Consider the following 21,084-nt stretch of genomic DNA (forward strand, 5'->3'; position numbering starts at 1 on the left):
TCGAAGACAATGATGCCTTTCCCAACTCTTATGCATTATTTATTCAGCTTCAATATGGCATTTTAACAAATTGCTGGCAATTTGCAGGGATTCCTTTGGGAAGACTTGGAGTTCTTTTTTTTTTTTTTTTTTGTTCTTACATTTAATACGCTTCAGGCAATGGTTGGCAAAATGAGCTGAATTTCATGAAATTGCAATTTAAAATAAAATGAAAATTTCTTCTTTAGGAATGACAGCTAAGCCATCATTCACATTCTTTCTGATTTTTTTTCCTTCAAAAAATGAGTGAAAAGGAAAACCTAAAAATAATTTTTCAATAAAAGAACTAAAGACTTGAAAAAAAACAAAAGTTAACCATAGTTTTAAATTCCTTAGAGAAGAGTTAAGAAACAAATTTGTAACAGACATGGAAAGAATCTCATAGCATAAAACTCCAAATTCGCACAACCATACTAAAAAATTCACTCAAGTGGCAAAACCAAGAAATAAAAGAGAGAGACAAGCTGAAGTACATAGCCAAATTTACAACAATAAACAGCTGAAGTAGTAAAATGAGCTGAGGAACAGAGTACACAATTGGCTACTGCTTCTTGAATCATATATCTAGTAATCTTCTTATTCCTCCACACATCTTAATACTGTATAAAGTTGAAGATCTTGGAACCAAATAATACTTGGCTTGCTAAGATGTCTAGGAAAACTGCAAAAGACAAAAACAGAGAAGCTTGAAATTAACATATAAGAAAGGGAAAAAGGAGACAGATGAACTATTAACAGAAAAAAAATAAGCTTTGATTTGAATTTTATACCTTAGTGTTTAGGCCTTTCAATAAATGGTTAACCAATCCTACATGAACGCCTCCAACAGCAACGTGGCATTGGAAGTCCGACTCCAACAACAGCAATCTGTCCTTCAGATGCATGAAGACTTGTTTCAAAATGTAGGGATCACTCCTTCGACTTTGCTGCTTATCTCTAACGTTTCAAACAAATCATCATTAGTGTGATAAGAGAGAACAAAGGAATTCGTAAGAAAGAAATATGCGAAAATGGGAAGGGAAAAGTGAGATGAAGCTTAAATGGGAAGTGTCAAATTTAAATCATGCATTGACTACGGATTCGAGTCACATACACATGGTTTCATCAGACCGTATGATTCTCCAGATCTAAATCAAGGAGGTTTTACATGAAGAATTTGCCTCAGCATGTTCTATTCGATGCAAAATAGGGAGAATTTGGTTTTGCATGATAAACACAGATAGAATTATTCACATTTTTTCATCCTTTTACAGGGATGAAACCAAGCAGACAGCAAGCAAACATTACAATAGGAACATCAAAAGCAAAAGATAATTCAGAGTAACTTGTGTAATCGTTTTACTTAGCCTAAGACTATCAGGAATTGCCACAAAACACCTGATGATTAATTTTCTGAAATGAAAAATCTTTCATTCAGGTGCTTGAAAACAGAGGTCATTGTTAAGTAACATTGGTAGAAATAAACGTGGGATTGAATTGTATACCGTATCATCCGGCATTTAACCAGATAATTTAATTGATATCAGGCATCTGAACGTGCAGGAATCCACTTTCATTGCACCTTATCATAGTACTCCACGAATGGATCCAATAGAGATTTGGCATAGGAATGGTCCCACTCCATGTTTTCCCACAATTCTTGTCCTATCTGGATTTTTTGGAGAGAAGGTGGAGGAGATGGTCGGTCATCTTCAAGCAGGGGAAGATATAGAGGGATCCTCTTTAATTTTGGACAATAGTATATCTGAACTCGTCCAACAGAATCACAAACCAATGCTCCATTTGCACCATAAATGCTCTTCAATTTTGGTAGTTCACACAATAACAATTTCCTTAACTTGGGAAGAGCAAGTTTGATACTATTGCTGCTATCAGTTCCTTCTTCCTCCGATTCTGACTCTGATGCTATTATTTCCTTCATTTCCTTACAATATGAAACATATAACTGTACCAAATTTTGGAGATTTTGCAGTACACAGTCAGAAGAGAACAACTTCTTTATTCTTTTACAATCACTTATATTAATCTCTTTAAGACCGGAAAAAGGACCATATGGCACTGGGATAAACCATGAGAGAACTGGCTGTTCTTCACAAAACTCGGCAATGGAGCAATTAATACTCAATTGTTGAATATTGGAGGGAAGCTTAGCACCATTTCTGTAGATCTGACAACGATTCAATTCAATGCATTTTTTATAATTGAAATCACAGGTTAATAATGTACCACCAACACAAATGTAGTATTCACGAGGCCCTTGTGTTTGTCCATGCAAAGCTTGAACATAACTGCTCAGCTCCTTCAAGTCGTAAAACCTATCTCATAAGCTCTGACGAATGTTTGACTTCTTTCAAAACGTTCATGTCCCACAAAGTGCTGAAGGCGTGAGACCTTTGATAATATTCCATCCGGGACCTTTGATATACCCGTGTCACTCAAATTAAGATATTTGAGATTTACCAACCTTTCCATCCCATGAGGGAGATTCTTTATTTTTGTTGCTTCAAGGTTCAACTTCTTCAAAGCTTGAAGTTTCGAGAAAGATGGCATATCCTCTAAAAGTACACATTTGAAGAGCAACAATGAAGTGAGAGTTTCCAAATCAGAGATGGAATTTGGAAGGCTTTTAATAGGATTCAAAGAAAGATCAAGAATCTTGAGTCCATGCATTTGCTCAAAGAAACATTCTCGCATACTCGTTATATAGGATGAAGGCAGCAATAAGGTTGTGAGCATAAGACATTTTGGTGGCAGCATTTCCGGTGGAATTTGTATTCCCAAATTCTCCATCAGTGAAACCTTGTCTAGATCTTCAGCCCATTCTAGCAAATCTGGTATCTCTTTCAATTGCATGCCTGCTCTTACCAAGAATCTCAGTTTTAAACTCGTGATGCGTAATGCCATGTCCCTCACAAGGTCATCAAGCTTCACAAAAGTTCCACTAGATTTCACAATATTAGCTAGCAAGCAATTGTTAATGAGTTTATTTAAAATGGTATGCCCTCTGTCAGTCTCTTCTTGCAAGCTATCCAGTTCTTCCACAAGCCCCTCAGCAATCCAAAGTTCTATCAGCTTATTTGTACAGATTTCAGAATCTTCAGGATATAATGCACAACAGAGGAAGCATTGCTTGACTGGTTCATCTTCTAAACGGTCGTAGCAGAATTGGAGTTGTTGCAATACCTTCTCATCTAACTTGTTTACACTTTTTGCATGTCTACTCAATTCATTGAGTGCATTCCTCCATTCATGAATGTTAAGTACGTCCTTCATACTGCTTGCTACTGTAACAATAGCCAAAGGCAAACCAGCACATTGCTCAACAACAGATTCCACACTGGACGATATATTTGGATGGTCCAAAATATCTTGACCTACTTTTTGCAAGAACAAGCTCCGTTCATCTTGTTTTGGAAGAGTAGGCATTCTAACTACTTGACAATTCAAATAGTGACAAATGTGCCTCAACCGGGTTGTTATCACTAACTTACTCCGAGCAGAAGGCTCGGGAATTCCTACTTCTTCAAGAGATAAATTGTCCCATAGATCATCCAAGATTAACACATACTTGCCTTTTCGAGCCAACATTTCGTATGGCACCCCTGCTCTTCTTGTTTCATCATCATTAAAAAGAGATACATTCATTGCACTTGCAATGTCATTTTGTAATTTGGCAATGTTCGTCTCTTTTGATACAGCGACCCATATCACAGTGTAGAATTTCTCATTTTCTTTTAAAAGTTGGTTGTTAATTAGCTTAATGATGGTTATCTTACCAACTCCTCCCATTCCCCAAACTCCAATCTTCGAAACATCATCATCGATCAAATATGCCCAAATTTCTTTCATAAGGTTCTCTGCAACTTCACCACATAAGTTGGTTGTCGACAAAACCTGTCTAATCCATTGAGGATCGTCAATAACCAAACCATCATAACTCTTTCCTTGTTGAAGCAGTTCTTCAACTTCTTGTATCCTTTTTAAAACTTTTTCTCCATGGAATCCCTGCGAGAGAAGACTGCTTCCTCTAACTTCGTTTCCAAGATCACTAAGTATTTCACCATTGATCCCTTCAACATTTTGAAACCAAATCTCAACTTCTTTCTTGAGTTTCTTTCTTGGTTGCAGCTCTACACTTTTTTTTGATTCATTGTCTTCCTTCACTGCATTTAGGACAACCAATTTTCTCTTCAGGACAACTAAATTCTGATCGAGACTACAGAGATTTTCCAAGAGTGTGAAAATCTTGTTTGCCAAAAAGTCCATTGCAGCAAGTACCTACATAACGCCCCATATGTACATTAGAATGCTTTGTTAGGTCCATACACTCCTTAAAAGGACTTTTATCAACAGATTTATCAAGTGAAGAAGGACATACTTGTTTTACAAAAAGTTTGCTATCAGAAGTTTGACCATAAAGATATATTGTTAGTCCTATTAGGGAAATTTTTTCCCCTAGGAAATTAACAAGAAAAAAAAGAGGAAGAAATAATGCCTAAAAAACTATCTCAAAGTTCAGAAAAACAAATAGATTTGCAGTGAGATCTCTTCAAAATAGATATGATGAGCAACTTCTACCTTTCTATGGTCTTTTCAAGTTTCAAATTTGTGATTTTGGAATTAGATAGCTTTCTACAAAGTTCTAACTTTTCATGTTTTACACATTTCTATTTGTCCCTTCACTAAATTAGAGTAAAATGGAGAAACTGCCCAATCATTTGGATGTCAACAGAAAAAAAATCTGTACTTAACTCCATTTGTCACACTGACTTAAATTATTTGTTCAAAGGTGGGAAGATATAACGCTCATCATAGGGCTGCTTTTTCAAGGATTCTTATTTGTAATCGAAACTTTTCAAGATTAACATTCAGATTTCATGACAATGGCTGAGCATTTTGGTCTAATTCTATAGCCTTTTATCTAATACTGCTTGATCTTTATACCATGCGCCTAATGAGACCATGGAAAGCGTATGAAAAATATTTTTAACAAATTAAAACAGAAACAACCATAAAGAATTTTGTCAAAAGTTAGGTAGTTTTGCAAAAAAAAAAAAAATAACCCATCCAAAATGAGGCAGAGAAATATGTCATTAGAAATGTAAGGATCCTGTGCCAAATAAGACCATAGAAGCATGCCAATGAGTGAAAATGCAGATAATGGAAGAGCTGTATTTAGTACGGTTAACAAGTCAACATTATGGGGACAGAAATAAAACAAATAACACAACAAAATAGGAAAATTATATAAGAATAGATGCTTGAAAGAAAACCAACCAAACAAATTACATCCTTGCAATCAATCAGAATCAAAGAACCAAAGAATGGGAAGAAAAAGTTACCTGACTTGACTGGCTGACACTTCTTGAGAGATTAGAATTGAAATGAAAGCAGCGAAGAAAAGACCAAAACCCTTGTTGAAGAAGTGTATGGAGCAGAGAAACATGAATCAACTACCGGTAGGAGGCTATGCAAATCTGTGTTAGGGATTTGGGAAGAAGAAAAGAAAGTGCTAAGGGAAGTGCCAAGAAAAGCAAGAGCAAAATGAACCAAAATTATAAGTCAATTATCATGGTCTTTGTGCTACTTTCATGGTGGGTGCCACAAGCGCATGATTAAAGCAAGTAGCAAACTTTGTTGAATTTTTTTGTTGTTGAACATTTTGTTACCACTTCCAGGTTTAATGCTAGTCAGTGCTAATCACTGTTTTCACAGACTTTTTTATTTCCAGTCCTTTTTTTTTCCCCTGAAATTGCTAAAAGCCTAAAATTAACATTAAAATACCCCCTTGGAAGGAGTACAAAGTAGGCAGGATTTAAGGGCGGTCCAAGACAATGATGCAGCTAGAATCTTGGAAAAGGATGAAATGGGAAAGAATCAGGAATGGCAGAGGGAAATAGAGAGCGTAACTATGCTTGAATTACATTAAATTACTTTCAAAATTAAGGATAAACAATGACCAGTGACTACAAATTAGAGTTTGCTAGTTACAAAATCGAACTAGATGGCACGTTTATTTGATCTTGAACATCATCATCATCATCTGGTAGCATTCTAAACTTTAGAATCTTGTGAAGTCTGGCAACTGGTTTTACTTGCTTTCTTGGAGCTTGATTTGGATCTATTATGCATTTTCCTGAGAAGAGATTTGTTTCTGATGGACCTGTCTCTTCATGTACTACAGGGGAAGTTTCTGTAAATCATAATTGGAACAACAAAATTCTTAATTCATACAACAAAAATGTTTAATAAACCAAATGAACATAAAAAACAAAGGGTTGGGACAGTAATAAAAGGGTCCATCCCGTAAACCAAGTGAGAAGATCATGGAAGCAACTTTCCCAGCAATCTTGATATGCAATTGAAACAGAACAAACAGAATGTGCTTACAACAGTATTAATAAATAAACTCCATGCCTTATTATTAAACTAATTATGCTTCAGGTGGGAATGCCACAAAGATTTGTTTGGAACCTGTGTACCTAAGACATACAAAAAAGGTAGCAGAAAGGAAAAAACTTAAAATAAAACAAATAAAACAAAAACGGTAACCAAGAAGTCTGTTCCAGTGTTACGTTCCCTGCAGACATAGTCAAATCTTCCATGGTTTTTCATTTACCATCAGATAAAAACTAATGAAAGGAAACTTGATCTTACAATCCTCCGATGCATAAGGGAAGCAGGTGTAAAATGATAGCAAAAGAAAAGGAGATAATTAACGACCCCCCAGTTAAGCTCAAAGTAAGTATGACAGAAATGTTGCTCACCATCTTCAGAGAAAACAAAGCAGGTCCCAATTGTTTCTTCATATTCTCCGATCTGTAAATTGGAAAAGATATTTACTTAAAAGATTAAAATGTCATGAATTAAAAACTTTCACATGTCAGAAACCACTTGCTGTTTATTAAAATTCAAATCAAAGAGTCAAACAAAGCAATAACTTAGGCCTATTGTGGACCACCAAATCCCTAGTTTATAGTAAAATTTATGACAAACTAACTTCTATTTTTGGTGCATATAAGTTTAGGGTGAGGAGAGGCCTCCCCATTCCAAGACCAGGACAGACCACAAACCTCATATAGAACTTAAACTGGATTTACAGATCATCACCAAAACGGACTGCTGGCAGTGAGACTCAAACCTAGGTCTTACAAGTGAAGTATTCAAACTTTACCAACTCAACCAAACCCCTTTAGTTACAAACAAACTACTTTGGTAAATGCATGAAAGGAATGAGTCTAACAGAAATGGTAAAGAAAAAGGAAGAGGGGCAGCAAGAATCCTTTAGATGCCAAGAATTCTGAAAGATATATTGTCTGGGCTGATTGTGAATACTAAAGATATAAACATCAATAAATCAATACAATGACAGTCCCTAGTTGTTGAGTAAATATGGTCATCCGGAAATAAAATTTTCAAAACATAAATAACCTGGAACCTTTCTTACTCAAGGTAAACTTGAGATTTTGCAAGCTAACAACTCACCAGCTTTACTTTTTCATCTATGATTAATATCGGATTCATTGTATCCAGACCCTGAAGTTCATTAACAACCTGATGATCATAATATGGTAAATAAAAACAACAAGGAAATCTTATGCAAAACGGACAACAAAATACCATTACATCAGGTAAAAAAATATTCCCAGACAACAAATATAATAAAGAAAACAAACACAATCCTCTACATTAATTGTAAAATGATCATCAAAAGCCACAACAATGTATCGCAATCAAACCAAATTCAACAATTTCATCCAAGGCAGAGCTCCAATCGGGGACACAAAAACATAAACAGGCCGAAATTTATTTCATCCAACAATTAAACAACGAAAGGCATACACATAAATACACACATTTGTATAAGTTGAGTTCTTCCGTAATGAAAGCAATTGCATGAACATTAGTACTAATACTAATCTCCTCATCTCAAGATTCGAACTCAGAGATTAAAACAATTTGAACATGCCTTTAACTTCCAACTACAAAAAAAAAAAAAAAAAAAAGGTAGGGAAAAGGAAAAACCCAGAAACCTAAAAGCTTCAGACAATTAAAAGACATGAGATTCAGAGCTTACTGAAAGAGTGTAAGTTGAATTTGGAGGAATGTCAATCTGCCCAGAAACAGCATCAAGATCAAGCAATACATACTCTGACTCTCCTTCTTCTTCTTCTTCTTCTTCTTCTTCTTCATGCTCATATGCCTTCTTATTTTCCTCCATTACTAGAACCCCAAAAACAAAAAGAAGAGTTTGAAATAGTAAGGGAAATTTGGTGGTAGCAATGGCGTTTTGTTAAAGGAGGCGAGTTAGGGTTTGGTAGAAAAAGGCTCGCTAGAGTTTGTTAAGAGGTAAAATGCTTTGTTTTATGGCTGCAGTTGCCACGTACTCGCGAGCGCGACCTAAGAATCAAAGGAAGTGGACTTATTTTTCCATGTGGCGGTTTTTTGGAGTTACACGTGTCATTCAATTTTCCAGGAGAACGACAACTAGTGGAATCCGCGACAAAAAACCAAAACAGAACAAACTCTCGTAGATTTTCTGCTGTGAACGAGAAAACGAGGCTGATCGAAGTCAGTTAGCCAATCATTGTCCGACACGTCATAATCACTGATACGTGTTAAAATATTATGGAATCCATTGATATTTATTGTAGGACTGACTTTATCAAATCTAATATTATTTCACAAATTTTTTTATGTGATGCTTGTTTCCCATAACATTAAATGCAAAAATTATCGTATAGCACATTTTAAATATGAAATTTATTTTATTAAATTTATACAATTTTTATCAAAATTTTAAATAAATAATTTTAATATATTTTTTTTCGTGTATTTCCTATTGATATTTTATCAAAAATTATCAATTTTAATTTTTTAAAGAAAAAAGTTAGGGTTGTCAATTTTTTTATGACTTTTTTATTTTTTTTTGCCGATTTTTTTTTTAAATTAAATAACAAACTTTTGAGCTCAATTTTCCACCTCCAATTTTCCAGTATAAAAAACAAAAAGCAAAAAATAATTTGCTTCTTTTGGTAGTGATTAATCTTTAACCAAAATTTTCTTTTTATTTTTGTTTTGGTTTTATCCAATTTCAAACTTTAATATAATTCCTATAATCCTGTGCTTTAAATTTATTTTTTCACAGATAAAACAATCAAATTCCTCATCCAAACGAAAATCAACGGTGATCTAGTGATCCGATCCATCCCATCTGATGATTAGTTTCCAATCAAAGCATCAACCGCAATTCAATTTCTCGATTCTCCTCCCTTCCGATGCTTTCTTTATTATTTGCTTTAATTGCTTAAGATTTCACCTCAAATTTTCATCTTTCTTTTTTGTTTTTTCAATCAAAACCCTATATCCCCCTGTTTCCTTTTCCCAAAAAAAAAAAATTATTGGCTGATCGTAATAGGTTATTTTCGATAGAGGACTTACCATTAAAATTTTTCTTAATTTTTTATTTATTTTCTTATTTGGTTTGGTTTTTTTTTTTTTTAACTAAAACTATTTTAAAGAAGTTTTGCTTATTTAAAAATAAATGAAATAAAAAAGGGTTTGAAATTTAATTTTTAAAAATCAATTTTGAGATAAGTTTTTTTTAACTATTGAAGAATTTTGTAATAAAATTTAATTTAAAATATTCTGAATCAATCCTATCAAATTATTAAAAAATTTAAATCTCAAGTTAAATAAGTTAAATTTTATTAAATTATTAAAAGATTTAATATTTTTTATAAAAAAATTCAATCCTACCAAATTATTGAAAATTTTAAATCTCAAAATTAAATCTTATCAAATTATTAAAAAATTTAATAATTCCTTAATAAATTTCAAATAAAAATTTCAATAAACTATTGCAGGATATGAATTGACATAAAATATTGTCAAATTATTGAAGAAATTTGTTTATTGTTTTTTAAAACAAAAATTATTTTTTTGAAAAATATATCAATGAATTCGATGATAGAATTTTTTTAGAATAAGACACTAATTTTTATAAATAATTCTAAGATAAAAAAATTTTCTTAAATTATTACAAAACTATAGAAATAATTTTAAAATTAATTTTTAATATTAAATTTATTCAATAAAATTATAAATAGATTTTAAAATTTGGATAACATAAAATTAATTTGTATTATTTTTTGGATAAATATTATTAGGGTGTTATAACATTCCCTTCACGTAAATTTACCCTTTTAAAAAATTTCAAATCAAGTTTGAGATTGTTTTTAAAAATGAGACAAATTCAGTAGAATTATCAATTATACTTAAATAAAAAAAAACGATGGTAACTCCTTTTATTATGTCTAGTAATAAATTTATAGACTTATACATTATAACATCTCTTAAAGACATAATTATCATTAAAAAAAATACTATTCACATTTTAAAGTCAATTTTTTTTAATTTTATTTCTATTCTCTTATTTATTTTTCTATTAATAACTATAGTAATTGGTTTCAAAATATTGTGAGGTTTCGGTATTTAATTATATTTTGGTATTAGTAATTGGTTTCAAAATATAATTATGTTTTGGTATTTAGTTAAAAAATTAATTATAACAATTTGAAATGATTTATTGGTATGTACACACACATTTAAACAATTTGAAATGTCATGACAAATTCTGTTAATATATACTAGCAACATGTAGTTGAATGGATGAATATGCAACAAATTAATTTAAAAAGTCGAAAATGAAAATGAAATATTACGAAAAATTTATGACTATAACTAGGATTTAATGAAATAATATTTGAGTCAAATTGATATAATAGAAAAAACTTAATACACATAAGACTTGAAAATTTGACTCGAACTTTAGTTTAGTTTACTTCTACAATCATACCTCACTCTAAAAGGTAATCAAAATTTTCAAATTCAAGCTGGATTGTTGCTTAATTTTTCATATATTTTATATGCTATATGTGTAATCACACTCTTGAATATATTTTGAAAACGAAAAATCATTTCATTCACCGTCAAGGAATTAGCTTTTACACTCTACAAATAGAGTTAGTAGGATGACACGTACAGCTGAATATCAAAACAATCAAATTTGGTATAGTTTGATTATTCAAGTTAATTATTACTAACTAAGCTCAACTTGAGAACAAACAATACCAAACTGCTTGTGATTAAGCCAGCACCACTGCAACCTGCACTTACTTATCAGCTTTTAATTGATAAACAAATCTCACATATCTCATTTCTTAATTGGTAGCATATGGTATATATCTGTTTATATCAATAATTTTTCAGTCCATATCTAAACAATGTTATCCTCTCCTATATTTTGGTGCTTATATATGAGAAAGTTTAATTAATAAGATATAAAATTGATATTGTGAATCTTAACCCAGTCTTGAATTGTTTTCAGTAATTTCTTTTTTATTGCAAGAACTAATTTTTTTTAATAAAAAAAATTAATTCGAACCCAACTCTTTAAGTGAAAATGCATGCAATAGAAAAATTACCACCCCAACAAGTTTCCTTCGCCCTTGTTCCATAGGTTGAGTTTATGATGGTTTTTCTAAAGACAAGAGAGGGATATAGGGAGTAAACTTCCTACATACTCCCTATATCCCTACCTCATACATTATATAAATGTATCTTTATATATATAAACACACATTTGTATGTATTGAAATTTGAATAGTTAATTTTTTATATATTTATAAGGAAGTTAATTATTTCAGAAACTCTCTTATTAAAATAATCATCGAAATTTTAATTTAGTGACTTTTTACATATGATATGATCAACGCGATTGAAGATAAAATCTTGATCAATTTTAATACTATATATAATCATTTCCAAGGCTTGAATTTAAACCCTAAACTTGATATGTTCTTAAATGGAATAACCATTGAACAATCTTGAAGATACTCCAAACTTATATATCCAATGAAAAAAATCCAATATCACTCTCTTGGAAATTAATGTAAAGTGTTTGTTTTAAAGATGATGAACATATATATCAGACAAAAGAGGGAAAAATTCACATAAAGAAAAAGGAAAGGGGGGCAAGAAGAGACCTTGGTGGCAAACATAAGAACAGCAACTAAATCCCATATGTTTTGCCTTTGTGTCTGTCTAGTCATGACTTGAATAGCATATTTTTTGGATTTAGTAACCATTCTTGTGTTCTTACTTTACTCCAACATTAAGTAGTGGAAAAGCAACTTTTTTAGATTTAGATGAGACCCTTTTCCTGTGATTCTTTGTTCATCATTTCCCCAATTATATATGAATTTCTTTTTTTTGCATACTTGTTTCTCCTAATTCACACTAATTTTGTACAAATGATAGAACAATTTGTGAAAAAAGAAAAACAAAAAATAAAAATAAAAACAATATTAAAAGCAACAATTGTCCTTTGATTAATTCTTAATAAACAAGCACCTTATTTGGTTAATATTTTTCTTCCATGTTATGGAGGACCCCCTAATAAATTATTTTTATACATAATTTAAAGATTAATATGTGAAAAGGTCACTAAACCATTTCTTAGGACATGGACTTTTCAGGTGAAATTACTATTTACCAAATTTTGAAGTCCTTGAACTTTTTTGTATAAAGAAAAATACAATTTTTTAATATATAGTGTGATTAAAAGATTAAAAGAGTTAATTTTTTTATATATAGTGTGATGAATTTTTTTTTTATTGAAGTTTGGTGTAATGAAATTTTTAAATTTTATAAGTATATTAAAAAAATTATACTGTATATATTTTTAATTATATTAGTTTTTTAATATATATGTGAGAACGCACAAAATTCTAATTACAATCAAATTTACTAATAAAAAATCATATCCATTCAATTAAAATATTTAAAATAATATATATATTTATTATAAGTTAAAATTTCATGATTACAATTAAACTATATCAAAAATAAAAAATTACTCTAAAAAATCAAATCCATAAAATCAATTTACTAATATTCTATTAGGATATTCGATGAAATTGATTTCAATAAAATTAAAAATAATTATAATAATTATAATTATAATTAAAAAAATTATTATAATTACAATTAAAAAAAATTTTAATAAAAAAATTATATTGAATAAATTTTACTGAAATTAACATATAAATTGAATTAATGACAATAAACTCAATTGCATTACATAAAAAAATGCAGTACAGTCCAAACTTAACTTAAAAAAGATCTAACATGTAATTTTTTTTTTTTTTTACTGAGCATAGCCTAAGCCTAATCCTCGTTCTTCGAATCAAGCCCTTCGTCATTAGGTCCAAAATCCGTCGTTTGAACCCACAATCAACGAACCAATATTCTATGATGTATGGCCGAACGATTAAAGCCAGCCCAATAGTCTAGGAATAGGACTCGAACGTCATATAGCAAATCAGTGAAGGGTAAAACGGGTAATGCAGGGAAATTCTCTAGGGTTTTTGTTGTGAGCCTATATATATATATAATCGAATATAGTAGAGGCTAGGGTTTGGAGCTTGCTTCTTGTTCGTGTTTCCGCTCGGTGAAGAAGCTCTCCACAAACTTCAATCGAAAATGGTAAAACCCATGTTTCTTTTAACTAATCACCTTGGATCTCAGAAACTAATCTTGTTTTGATGCTCTGTCAATCCTGTGATTATTCATGCTTTAGATCCTTGTTTATGTTTTCATTTTCTGTTATTGGCTTCCTTGTCGCAGTTTTTTCAATTTTTCTATTCTTGATGAAGTTGGAACGTTATCTGAAGTGTAATAGAGATAGTAGAATTGTGATGAGTAGTAATTTCAGTAGATGGGTTATCTTTGTTTTGCATCATTGGAATGATTTTGGATGAATTATTTTTCATAGAATATATCAGTGCCACTAGTTAGCACAGATGTTTATTTTGAGTGAGTTGCATGAATTTTTTATGTAAACTGAAAATGTTTCTGTATAAAAGACTCCATTGTGTTCAGGTTCTGAATGTTCTAGGATCATGACCTTGTAGAAAAATTTTAATCATTGTACAAGTTTTTAACGTTTTTATTACAACTGCACCTATCAATTCGTGTATTCATGTAGTGTAAAACATTGGTTAATTTTAAACTGTCACTTTCATGTCTTATTTCGTATCATGCCAGTATGTTGTGTTTTAAATTGCCAGGTTTAATTACAACTCACTTGTCTGCTGTTTAGATCTTTTCTTGTTTATTTCTCGGTGATTTTCTCTGTATTAGTTGGTCCATCTTAGGAATTCTGGATGCATATAATATAATCGATGTCTTATGTTGTCTTGATTTCATTGTCACCAAAGGCCTTGCTTAAATAATGAGAAAAACTTTTAATCTTAGACTGATCAGTGGTAGTGAAGTGTGTTTGAAGCTGGGACAAAGTTAAAATATTTGCATATGTCTTTACTGCATCCCTGTTAAGTTATGACATGCTCATCTATTATATCTGATTATATTATCTTTGTTAAAGAATGTATGCGCTGTTTTCAAATCTTTAGTCGCAATTTGTGTATTCCTTCTTAGCGTGTTTATCAGCTTGGCAGTGTCACCTTTTCAATTTCTAATGGCTGTGATCTCTGCTTTATTTTCGAAGTTTCTATGTTAAATGAATGTTTTTTCATGTTGTGATGCACAGCCTAAGCAAATTCATGAGATCAAGGACTTCCTTCTCACTGCCAGAAGGAAAGATGCACGCTCTGTAAAAATCAAGAAGAGCAAAGATGTAGTCAAGTTCAAGGTCCGCTGCTCCAAGTACTTGTACACACTTTGTGTGTCTGATGCCGAGAAGGCCGACAAGTTAAAGCAGTCTCTCCCTCCAGGTAAAACTAAACATGATTGAACCATCATCCCGTATTTGTACGAAACAAACAAAATGTAGGATTATGGATGGTAGATAAGTAGCAGAAACAAACTGTTGTTCTCAAGGTTCTTGATCTTGGCCATTTTTCTCATTCTTTTCATGTTTGCAGGTTTGAGTGTTCAAGACCTGTGAAAATGGGGCTGCTCCAAGTTTATCACCTGATTACTAGGGGATGAAAGCTAGATTTTAATTTTTGGTTTATTGTATTTCACGCCATTTTGAAACATTCAAAACTCAAAATTTTCTGTAATGGATTTTTATTTGGTGTTTTTATGGATATTAGTAGGATAATATGCACTTTTATGATGGTTAATGAATATTTGTGCTTTCTTTTGTCATATTTCCTGTATCAATTCTAAGTATATTTTCAGAGGATGAGATTGATTACAATGAAATTAAAAATAATAAAAAAATTATTATATAATTATAATTGAAAAAAAAAATTATTACAATTGTAATTGAAAAAAAAATTTAATTAGAAATTTATACTGAAGAATGAATCTTGCGGGGAATTTAATCACACTACCGGAAATGTGATTGAATCCATATGGGCACTTAATTAAAAAAAAATGTGATTATCCTTAAATTTTGTTTATTCGATTTTTTTTTTTTGTAATAAAAGATTTTAAAGTTTCATGCTGCATATTTGATTTTGGGTTGGTTCATGCATTGGTTTAAGGTTTGATAATTTAAAATATATTATAATAATTTGATATCAAATGATACACAAAAAAAATAAATATGATATGATTTAAAATTTTAATAAAAATTATAAATTTAATAAAATTAAAAAATATATTGTATTTTCATATTAATATAAATTATAATATATAAATTTATTTAAAATATAATATAAATATATAAATTATATGATATAGATATACGAATTATTAGATTTTTTTAAAAATTTGATTCAAATATATTTATTAAGTCTAATTTTGAATTTGGTTCAAACGTATTTATCACTATGTCAAGTATATTGTAACGAATCCTAGCACTCGAATTAGGGAAAGACCAAAAGAGTAATAAACTTTTCGCGATTTGAGTTTGGACTTGAAAGTTTTATTTATAAGATAATTTTTTATAAAAAGAAATCAACTTTTTAAGGAGAATTTCACCCTGCCAGAATGTTTTTTATTTATTTATCAAATTCATGAAGCTGTTTGCATGGACTTTTATAAAAGGTTCTTTTTCTAAAATTTTCTTTTTTTTTTCTTGAAATTCTCATTAAGATTATTTGTAAAATTGAATTATGTTTTCCACAATCTCCAGTTTTGGGTAATTTTCTCCTTTTCTTTTCAATTCTTCCATTCAAAAAAAAAAATCATTTGGAAAAAGGGCTGCTTCATAAATATACACGTTTTATTTGTGCTTATTAATACTATTACGAATTTACCCCCAAATTTTCATAAAAGAAACGTCGAGTTTGTCTAATTTGAGATCTGATTGGTAATTATATGGACTTCCTTTTTTGCTTTTTTTAATTATTTAATATTTAATAAAAATGTTGAAATTTCTCACACTCCGTTTTGTACTCTCGTCTTTTTTCATTGCCAACAAATTTCGGAATTGCTGCCTCTGATTAGATCCTTCGATTCGTGAGGGGAAGAACCCTGGCCAGCTCCAGAAGGTACTAACGAAGCCTTAATCTTTTCTTTAAGCTGTTTGGTTACCTAGAAAATCTTCAAGAATATTGAAAGATATCTGTTCAAAATTTTAAATTTCCTTTTGCTTCTCTCTGTGAATCTTAGGTTAGTATTAGTGAACCAAGTTGATATGAACTAAAGTTAATAGTGGCTCGTAATCGCACAGTGAAGTAAATTGATGAATTTTCTTTTTCATCTTAAGGATTTGAATTCTTTTTCCCGTTTTTCGGATTTCTTCTAGCTAGGTTTTTCCTTCTTAATTTCTTTTTTTAAAGTGGTGTTTAATCATTAATGCAACAGTGCGGAGTCACCTGATTTTCTTTTTTTTTCCAGTGTAATTGGTGGTATTTTAAGTATTTGATTGAGCTTCGATTTTGTTTTATTCAAAGAAATGGGTTCTTCTTTTAACTTATGGAATTTCATTTGTGTTGCCTTTTCAGTTAACGGAAGCCTTAGCTGCTGTAGATTTGGAGAGAAATTTTTTTGTTTCATTCTGTATTTAGGTAAAGGGGATAGTATTTATAGCATTTTGTTCACTGTAATATTCATTGCCTTTAGCTTCAAATTTTCTGAAAATGTTTGGAACTACTTCAGTCAAGATTTCAACATGCCCGTCTATGCTATCTTCTACTTTGACCACCATCCCACAGTCTTCGCCGAAAATTTTGCCATATCTTTCACTAAAACCAAGAACAAGGCTGACAAAAGTTAGAGCTATGTCTGCTAGTACCGAGCATACCCCACCATCTGCTTCTCCAGAGAAAAATAATCTACTTGCAGTTTTTTTAGATGTTCCTCAGAAAATTTGGAAGCAAACATTGTGTCCACTGAGTGATTTTGGGTTTGGTCGTAGAAGCATTTGGGAAGGTGGGGTTGGGTTGTTTCTTGTGTCTGGTACAGTACTTCTTGCACTTAGTCTGGCTTGGTTGAGGGGGTTTCAGATACGCTCTAAATTCCGGAAGTACTTGGCAGTGTTTGAATTTGCTCAGGCGTCTGGTATTTGCACTGGAACACCTGTAAGGATTAGAGGGGTGACTGTAGGCAATGTTGTACGTGTTAATCCCTCCTTGAAAAGTATTGAAGCAGTTGTTGAGGTATGTTTCAGTGTAATGATTTTGCTGTAATGTTTTGTTTTGGTTTATTTATGCACCAATATTGCTGTCCTCATTCATAGGTTGAAGATGATAAGATTATTATACCTCAAAATTCACTTATTGAGGTGAACCAATCTGGTCTTCTGATGGAAACTTTGATTGACATCACACCTCGGGATCCAATCCCAACACCATCGGTGGGACCTCTTGACACTGACTGTATTAAGGAAGGCCTAATTGTATGTGATAGGCAAAAGATAAAGGGACAACAAGGGGTAAGTCTGGATGCATTGGTAGGGATAGTCACCCGTCTTGCTCGTCAAATGGAAGAAATTGGTATTGCCAACACTTATTCACTTGCTGAACGAGTTGCTGCTGTTATTGAGGACGCAAAGCCCCTGCTCACAAGGGTGTGACATGCCTTGTTACATTTTTTGTCTTATTGATAAGATTTGTTTTTCTAAACTGTATTCCTGAAAGTTCTATTAAGCCCAAAAAGAAGTGTATTTTGTCTACTACATTAATCTTTTTTCTGTGAGTTCTGTTGGTTGGGAAGGGATCAGAAAAAAAAAGTAAAATATTAGCTTAAAATTGTTATGTACTTATGTTAGCATCAAAACCTATTAAATTTTCTTGGTAGAGTTAAAAATAAAGAAATACTTTTTTTAGTATTTGCTTTAGCAAGCACACTTCTGAAGGAAAAACTACATAAAGGTAAAAGGTTTGAGATCATATTAGTGATTTAACATGGAGAGCATTGTTTGGCATCCATGATCATGTAGTGTTGGAATTTCCTCATTGAATTAGATCCCGGAAATTGCTCAAAGTCATTATTTGGTTTCCTTGTATGGTTTATGCCTGTTTTTCCCTGCTGTCTAATTGACTGCATAAACATTTCAAACTGAAGTTGGGATGGATTCTCATGCTCAGAAATTTGAATTTGATGTAGTGATGTTTCAGATTGAAGCCATGGCTGAAGATGTGCAACCTTTATTGTCTGAGGTTCGTGATAGTGGTCTGCTTAAGGAAGTTGAGAATTTGACCAGAAGCCTAACGCAAGCCTCTGAGGATTTAAGGTGATTTCTTTATTCTCCCTCGTTAATAATTTTATTGAGATATGCTTATCACAAACTGCGTTACAGTCACATCTTAAATTTATAGCCTTACAACTATAATTCCTTTCTGTGCAGAAGGGTGCAGTCATCTGTTATGACCACTGCGAACACTGAATTGCTTCAAAAATCAATTTATAGTCTGATTTTTACATTGAAGAATATTGAGGTAAGTTTTGACTTACCAACTACTAGCACTCCTTTTAACAGAAAGAACTCAATTTTTTTTATTTAAATGTTAAATTCACACCTGTCCTGCCTCTCTTTCTTCATTGACCATTGCAGAATATAAGTTCTGATATAATGGGATTCACGGGTGATGAGTCCACAAGAAAGAATCTAAAATCACTTATCAAGTCTCTCAGCAGGCTATTATAGGGGGAGAAATTGATTAGGAAGTCCAAACCAAAAACTGGTTTGTCTATTCCATTATTAATTTCCATTACAATTTCTTAGAGAATCTTGATGCTTAAGATATTTGTTACATACCTTTTCCTGCTGGAAATGCCAATTGAATTTTGTCAATCGGTTTGCTTTGCCATAATTAGTAGTTGCAGTGGCTTTTAGCAACAGTTGCCGATATAGAATATTGATTTTAAGTAGAAAACATTCTTGAGGCATCTGGTTACAGGGTTGAAATAAGTACATTTCAACATTGTACAACTTTTGCATAAGTGGAAACCCTGTCTTTCCCTGTCTTGTTGACTTCATTGAACTACTATCCTTTTGTCAGAAACAAAGTATAATAGTTTTCCATTAATTTGCTATGCTTTTGATGGATCTTTTGAAACTATTAAATGAATACTACATTCCCTTTTCTTTTCCCCTTTTTTGCTCCACAGCTTGAGTTTCCTGCAAGCTTATGCAGAATTATCAGAATCTTAAGATCTCACATTTTCCTCCTTTAAATTAATGTGCTCGAAAATAAAAATCAAAATAAAAGAAAATTGGTATTTTACAGAGCTTGGATTCGTATTTTAGGTTGTAACTGATGTTTTGAGAGCAAAATCTGAGCTAAAAGATAGATGAACAGTGACAAACTACCATTTACAATTGATATTTCAACGTGTGAGTTTGGAATATTTTATAAGATAGAAAAACGTTAATGCTACATTTTCACGTGGTATAAATTTTTAATAGAAAATGTTATATTTTGTAAGCTAAATTTAAACCTTTTTTTTTTTTTTTTAATTTGGAACAATGTGGTTTGGTATGAAATATAAAATCATATATATTACCAAAAAAGAAATAGAAGACCATAAAAAAATTGTCCAATTGAGCTGTGCTTACTTTTTATTGTTTGTCCGGCAAATAATTTATTTAATCAAATGATTAAAAAATTTATGAAATATTAAAAAAACTTGAATTCTGAGTTCAAATAATTTTTAATCAAATGATTAAAAATTTATGACATATTCAAGGGTTTTTATTAGAAATTGCTCTTTTTTTTTTTATGTGTTTCGTAATTGGGAACAATTTTGTAAGAAAATCATAATTAGGTAATCAGTCAGTAATCTTTATGTCAGCCAAAGGATTAAGGGTTGGCAATTATTAGGATTGAAAAAGTGAATTTTAGTGCTTTGCAAGTGAAAAAACCATTTCCATGGAAGTTAAATCTAGTTGGTGAATAGTCTTACCAAAAAAAAAAGCACTTGGGGTTCTCTTCTTCCTCAAGTTAAAATTCTTAGGTAAACAACTGTGATTTTTTAATAATGTTAATTATTATCATTATCTAAGCTCAAGTATCCAATGTTTTTCTACAAAATCTTCCACAAAACGGTAGATGTTCTTCATTATTTATATTCCACATCGATGAAAACAAGAAGGGATTTTAAGTAGCTATTTACTTGTGTGTATGTACGTAATACTGCAGCAATGAAGTTCTGCAAATGAAAATTTGATATTATATAGTGTTTGGTAGAACAGAAAGAGGAAGTAGCTGGCGTAAAATCCATCTTTTTCTCCATCTTACATGAGAAAAAAAAATTTTTTTTTTAAATGTGAATTTGAAATTTTTTTATAATATTATAAAAAAATATCCTTAAATTTTAAATGAACTTAATTCTTTTCTTAAACAATTTAAAATTAAATAATTTAAAATTTTTTTATATCGATTCAATATAAGGTTATGTTCCAATAAAAATTGCTGATTATGATGATGGTTCACCATATAATACTGTGTTTACTGTAAAATTGATGTTTTATATGATTTAAAAGTATTAACATGATAATTTAAATTATAATATAATAATATGATATAAAAATAATATAAATGTAATTTAGTTTAAAATTTTAATAAAAAAATTATATGTAAATTTAATAAAATTAAAAAATATATTTTGTAATTTTGTATT

The 21,084-nt window shown here is 30.9% G+C and overlaps 4 protein-coding genes across 10 annotated transcripts; 2 read left to right on the top strand and 2 right to left on the bottom strand.

Moving 5' to 3' along the window:
* Positions 1–333: 333 nt before the first annotated feature.
* LOC111279614 (disease resistance protein RPS5-like) lies at positions 334–5,788 on the bottom strand. Its single transcript, XM_089756208.1, has 4 exons — positions 5,382–5,788; positions 1,524–4,317; positions 810–975; positions 334–700 (listed from the first exon to the last, which is right to left on the bottom strand). Exon 2 carries the CDS (start codon positions 4,303–4,305, stop codon positions 2,341–2,343), a length of 1,965 nt encoding a protein of 654 aa, XP_089612334.1. The 5' UTR covers positions 4,306–4,317; positions 5,382–5,788; the 3' UTR covers positions 334–700; positions 810–975; positions 1,524–2,340.
* A 148-nt stretch (positions 5,789–5,936) lies between these two features.
* LOC149510932 (uncharacterized) lies at positions 5,937–8,426 on the bottom strand. 3 transcript variants are annotated; one of them, XM_089756209.1, is made up of 4 exons: positions 8,117–8,425; positions 7,525–7,593; positions 6,807–6,858; positions 5,937–6,232 (listed from the first exon to the last, which is right to left on the bottom strand). In XM_089756209.1, the coding sequence occupies exons 1-4, from the start codon at positions 8,258–8,260 to the stop codon at positions 6,027–6,029; spliced, it is 471 nt and encodes a 156-aa protein (XP_089612335.1). In that variant the 5' UTR covers positions 8,261–8,425; the 3' UTR covers positions 5,937–6,026. The 3 variants fall into 3 exon arrangements, with proteins under 3 accessions (XP_089612335.1, XP_089612336.1, XP_089612337.1); XM_089756210.1 differs by having other exon boundaries at positions 7,525–7,575; positions 8,117–8,423; XM_089756211.1 differs by lacking the exon at positions 7,525–7,593 and having other exon boundaries at positions 8,117–8,426.
* Positions 8,427–13,455: 5,029 nt separating this feature from the next.
* LOC111279787 (large ribosomal subunit protein eL38) lies at positions 13,456–15,216 on the top strand. The gene is made up of 3 exons (XM_022866841.2): positions 13,456–13,587; positions 14,654–14,837; positions 14,988–15,216. Exons 1-3 carry the CDS (start codon positions 13,585–13,587, stop codon positions 15,008–15,010), a joined length of 210 nt encoding a protein of 69 aa, XP_022722576.1. The 5' UTR covers positions 13,456–13,584; the 3' UTR covers positions 15,011–15,216.
* Positions 15,217–16,214: 998 nt separating this feature from the next.
* On the top strand, positions 16,215–19,497 carry LOC111280164 (protein TRIGALACTOSYLDIACYLGLYCEROL 2, chloroplastic-like). Of its 5 annotated transcripts, XM_022867351.2 has the most exons (7): positions 16,311–16,508; positions 16,965–17,027; positions 17,119–17,618; positions 17,699–18,028; positions 18,579–18,694; positions 18,809–18,899; positions 19,016–19,497. In XM_022867351.2, the coding sequence occupies exons 3-7, from the start codon at positions 17,142–17,144 to the stop codon at positions 19,106–19,108; spliced, it is 1,107 nt and encodes a 368-aa protein (XP_022723086.2). In that variant the 5' UTR covers positions 16,311–16,508; positions 16,965–17,027; positions 17,119–17,141; the 3' UTR covers positions 19,109–19,497. The 5 variants fall into 5 exon arrangements, with proteins under 5 accessions (XP_089612753.1, XP_022723087.2, XP_089612752.1 ...); XM_089756627.1 differs by having other exon boundaries at positions 16,215–16,508; positions 16,965–17,618; positions 17,699–17,893; positions 18,812–18,899; XM_022867352.2 differs by having other exon boundaries at positions 16,253–16,508; positions 16,965–17,618; positions 17,699–17,893.
* The last annotated feature ends 1,587 nt before the right edge of the window (positions 19,498–21,084 follow it).

Source organism: Durio zibethinus, chromosome 27 (assembly GCF_047325235.1).
Source record: "Durio zibethinus cultivar Kanyao isolate XHJ-2024 chromosome 27, ASM4732523v1, whole genome shotgun sequence".
Lineage (NCBI taxonomy): Eukaryota > Viridiplantae > Streptophyta > Magnoliopsida > Malvales > Malvaceae > Durio > Durio zibethinus.